This window comes from Peromyscus californicus, unplaced genomic scaffold (genome assembly GCF_007827085.1).
Source record: "Peromyscus californicus insignis strain IS unplaced genomic scaffold, ASM782708v3 Scaffold_4__1_contigs__length_199733344, whole genome shotgun sequence".
NCBI lineage: Eukaryota > Metazoa > Chordata > Mammalia > Rodentia > Cricetidae > Peromyscus > Peromyscus californicus.
Window position 1 is genome coordinate 49371725 of NW_026294562.1, and position 5151 is coordinate 49376875.

At 42.0% G+C, this 5151-nt stretch overlaps 1 protein-coding gene across 1 annotated transcript; it reads right to left on the bottom strand.

Moving 5' to 3' along the window:
• Window positions 1-3166: 3166 nt before the first annotated feature.
• On the bottom strand, window positions 3167-4108 carry LOC128094270 (olfactory receptor 5B3-like). Its single transcript, XM_052712510.1, has one exon. The coding sequence runs from the start codon at window positions 4103-4105 to the stop codon at window positions 3167-3169; it is 939 nt and encodes a 312-aa protein (XP_052568470.1). The 5' UTR covers window positions 4106-4108.
• Between the last annotated feature and the right edge of the window lie 1043 nt (window positions 4109-5151).

Consider the following 5151-nt stretch of genomic DNA (forward strand, 5'->3'; position numbering starts at 1 on the left):
ACTACAAGAAGAAGCTCTTCTGATGAGGGCTGAGCAAGGTACTGATCTATGGGTGTAGCAATATGTCATTAGGAATCATTTTATTGCTGTGCTCCTTTACTAGAATGCTTTCTTTCTAGGTCCATGACCTATATAGTCTCAGCTTCTTGGCCACATTAGCAGTGCCAAGCATGGGTAACAAGCAGGCACATGTAATTAAAACAGATCAAGCTAATGCTCTCATTTAGATGTAGATTGCAGTTGAGGTACTGATGAGTACTGTGAGGACCAGGCAGAATGGAGGGACAGTGAAAATGCGAAGGAAAGTGACTGTCTCTTATAGGAGTCAGGGAAGGTTCTCAATCTGTTTAAGCAGAGACCTGAATGTAGTGAAGGAAACTTCCATGCAGGGGAGCAGCAAGCTCAAGCACACTGAGGTAGAGACATTCTTGAATTTGAGAAGATCATCAAGGAGATCAGTGTGAGTGGGGTGAGGGGAGAGATTGTGTGAGTGACAAGAGATGATACAACCATATTAGGGATAAATGAGCATCACTGAGCATGCAGAAGTACTTGCAGAGAGAATACATAGAAAACATGAATGTGCCAGGGCACTTTTAAAGCAGTGCAAGTGTGGGTAGTTACAATAAATGGACAATCCCTTTGTTCTCACTCCACTTTCATTATACATTGCATAATTTTCCCTTTTGAAATTTATAATATAACAAAATTCTATAAATTAGCTTCATTAATAGAGAATTTAACCTGGGAAGGGGAAATAGAATAGATTTTGCAGGTGGACTTGGGGTGAGTAGAGACAGGAACAGGAGGGATCAGGTGAGGGAGGGAGGAGCAGAGGGAGAGAGTACTGGATGGGTATCTAGGAGGTGATGTGGAAACTTCCTTGAAACTATAAGGGTGGCCTTATCAAGGATTCCTCATAATGGAGGATATGAAGCCTGAAATGGCCATCTTCTGTAACCACACTAGGCTCTCAGTGGTCAGACTGGAACACCAGCCCAGCCACAAAACCATCTACCCACAACCTGTTCTGCCTGCAAGATGTGCTGGGGAAATGGTGGCTCAGAACTTGTGGATGTGGCCAACAAGCCAAAGCCACAAGAGGAAGCCCATGCCCAATTCAGCCTGCAGTGTCAGGATCCAGAAACAGGATGGCTCAGATACTTAGTTAGGGTTCTATTGCTGTGAAGAGACACTATGACCATGGCAACTCTTATAAAGGAAACATTTAATTGGGGCTGGCTTGTAGTTTCAGAGGTTTAGTCCAGTATCATCATGGTGGGAAGCATGTCGGCATGCAGACAGACATGGTGCTGGAGAAGGAGCTGAGAGTTCTACACTAAATCACAGGCAGCAGGAAGTGAATGTCACACTAAACTTGGCTTAAGCATTTAAGAGCTCAAAGCCTACCCCCGGTGATACATTTCCTCCAACAAAGTCACACCTACTCCAACAAGGCCATACCTCCACTAATACCACTCCCTATGAGCCTGTGGGGGTCATTTTCTTTCAATCCACCACAGAGATAAACAGTAGAACCGAACATGATTGACAAAAACAAAACAACAACAACAACAACAAAAAGTCAATGAAATGATTCTTAATGATATTCTGCTATACTCATCCATCAGTGCCTAGCCCAGTTGTCATCTGAGAGGCTTCCTCCAGCAACTGACGGGAGCAGATGCAGAGACCCATAACTAAACACTAGGTAGAGCTTGTAGAATCCCTTGTAAGAGGGAGAGGAAGGATTGTAGAAGCCAGAGGGGTGGATGACACCAGGAGAACATAGCCCACAGAATCAACTAAGCAAGGTTCATAGGGCTTCACAAAGACTGAAGTGGCAGTCATGGAGCCTGAATGGGTTGCTCTAGACCCTCTTCATACATGCTGTGGTTGTTTAGCTTGAGGTTTTTGTGGGACTCCTAACAGTGGGACTGGGGGTGTCTCTGACTCTTTTGCCTGCTCATGGAACCACGTTCCTCCTACTGAGTTGCCTCATCCAGCCTTGATATGAGGGTTTATCCCTAGTCTTATTGCATCTTGTTATGCCGTGTATGGTTCATATCACTGGAAGGCCTGCCCTTTTCTGAAGGGAAACAGAAGAGCAGTGGCTTTGGAGAAGAGGGAAAGTCGGGGGAACTGGAAGGAAAGGAGGCTGCAGTTGAGATGAATTGTATGAAAAAAGAATAAAGAAAAAGAAAAAAACTAAAACTGTATAAAATACTTTAGATCTCTCTCTCAACAAAATACACCAAAAATATGGACACATGTGTTTAAACCTTCATCACTTAGATGAATTAGAATAGTTATTCAACTAAAGAAAAACAATCATATGTGATATTCCAATACCCCAGTATATTATCTCAACTTGTTTTTATTGGTTACTAGCAGTGGGGCTGGGATGGATCAGAGGATAAATCACTTGCCATGCAGGCATGAGGACCAGAGTTGGAATTCTCATAAATGCCAGGAGAGCATAGGGGCCCATCTGTAATACCAGCACTGAGGCCACAGGGGCACATCTACAATACCAGCACTCAGAAGACTGAGGTAGAATTCCAGAGAAAGGTTGCTAGCTAGATTAGCTACTCTGCCAGGTCTGTGTCCACTTGCCTGCCACAAAGAATAATGTGGAGAACCATTGAGAAAGACTCCCATCCTCTGGTCTCCACAGGTATACGATCATCCACACACATGCCCACATATATGCAAACATGCATATATACAAACACATACACCACACACAGATGCAAAAAAGTCAACAAAAACAAAATACCCAAAAAGGAATATTCTATCTATATCTGAATACTTTTCGATTCTTGTCTGTGTGTGCCCATGTGGGTCACAGGCAGACACTTCTTCTCATGGACTTTTCTTTGCCTCTTGTTTTACAGGTATGTTAGTAGTGGCATGTAGAAATGTTATATAAACAGTATGATCTATGAGTGTTTAGAAAAATATAACCAACATGTGTTAAACTTCCCATTAGCAATTCTAAAACAGGTATTGTATTTACATCATTGACGCCCTTTTCTAAAATAGAAACATTTAAAAGAGAAGGGTATTCCACTTAACATCAGTGTAGACTGGAAATGTCACTAGGTACCTGGAGAAGACCTGAGAGCCCTGAAGCTGTATTACAGTGCACCATAAAACACTAAACTCAAAATCCTAGGGAATATTTTGTCTTCTCCACAACTTTCTTGAATGCACTTTTCACCTCTTTGTTCCTCAGGCTGTAGACCACAGGGTTTAGCATGGGGATGACCATGGTGTAGAACACAGAGACAGTTTTGTCAGTGTCCATGGAGTGACTGGAGCTGGGCTGTAAGTACATGAAAATGAGAGTCCCATAGAAAATGGAGACAGCAGTAAAGTGAGAAACACAGGTGGACATAGCTTTCTGGTATCCTGCAGCTGAGCGCATCTTGAAGATGGTGATGAAGATGAATATGTAGGATATCAAAATAACAACAAGTACAGAACAGATAACAAAGCTTGCTCCATAAAGAAGGACCATTTCACTGATATGTCTATCAGAGCAGGAGAGAACCATGACTGCTGGAACATCACAGAAAAAGTGATGGACCACATTGGACTTGCAGAAGTACAGTCTAAACGTGTCACCAGTGTGGATAGAGGAATTCAGGAAACCACCAGCATAGCAGGCCATGGTCAGACATGCACACATAGTTGGAGTCATGGTGGTGGTGTAGTGCAGGGGTTTGCACACTGCGGCATAGCGATCATAGGCCATTGCAGCCAGGAGAAAATTTTCTGCAGTAGCAAAGACTACAAATAAGAACATCTGAGCAGCACAAGCATTGTAGGAAATGACTTGATTTCCTACAAGAAGCCCAGCCACAACTGTTGGAGTGACAGCTGAGGAATAAAAGATGTCCACTAGAGACAAGTTACCAAGAAAAATGTACATGGGGGTGTGGAGTCGTGAGTCCCAGAGAATCAGCACAATCATCCCTAAGTTTCCAGCTATGTTAATGAAGTAGATGAGCATGAACATGATAAAGAGGGGAGCCTGCAGGTCTGGTGCATTGGTTAGTCCTAGAAGGATGAACTCTGTCACCTCTGTCCTGTTCTCCATCAGTGTTATTTGGGAATCAGGAGATGCCCTATAGTAAAGAGAAGTAAGGAGAGCTTATTAAGCACAAAGGAGATTACCAAGAAATTTATGTATCTTGATACTAAAGGCAGGGCTTATTTCATTATAATAAAAATATGTGTTTCAAATTTCTTTATAACTAGGGCCAATAAGATGTCTCACTTAGTTGAAGTGTTTGCCACAAAGTCTGATAGTCTGAATTCAATACTCAGATCTTACAGTGTGAAAGAAAAGAACCAAGTCTCAAGAGGTGTCCACTGGCCCCTACACACTGACTGATGCACACACACACACACACACACACACACACACACACATGCACCCCATATTCACACACACTCCCAACAAAAATGAAAGATTCTCTATAAGTAAAGCATAAGCTAAATGAGAAATTTTTGTCAAAAGTATTTCAGTCAACTGAATGAAGTAATTTTAGAGGTCATCACTTCAGTTTTAAGTCTTACATATTTGTGGGCTGATGCTTTGGAAATTCAATGAATTACCCAACATAACATTTCTGAAGGTTGTAAATCAGCCAGTTCACCATTTCCCAACCATATGCATTTACAGACTTCTTTATGTGAAACGTGCAAAGGACTGCTCTCTAGAGACTTTTACACATATACTCCCATATTTCTGACCAAATTTGAGCAATGGCTACTACTTTTTCCTTAGATTTTAGAACACCAAAGGCCAAGTATTATATACATGTTGATAAAACTAATTTGCAAGGTAAGTGTTGGCCCCAGAAAAAAAAAGGTTATCAAGTTCAGTGGTGTAACCTAAGATTAAATCAGTTGCAACTCATGATTAGCCATAATTAGTCTTTGCTGGATCACCTCAGTCTGGGCTTTTCTCAGTGAACTCAGTGAGAGACATACACATAACAGGTCTAGTGAAATGACCAGAGCAAAAGGGGGCTTCTATAAACATACAGATAATTATAACAATGGAAGGAAGGGTACCAGGCAGCATCAGGTAGAGAGCTTTGGTTCTGGGGAGAATTGCAGGCCAGATTTATATTGCAG

Bases quoted from the DNA above. Each gene is read 5' to 3' on its own strand.
- LOC128094270 (XM_052712510.1), bottom strand. From the start codon at position 4,105: ATGGAGAACAGGACAGAGGTGACAGAGTTCATCCTTCTAGGACTAACC.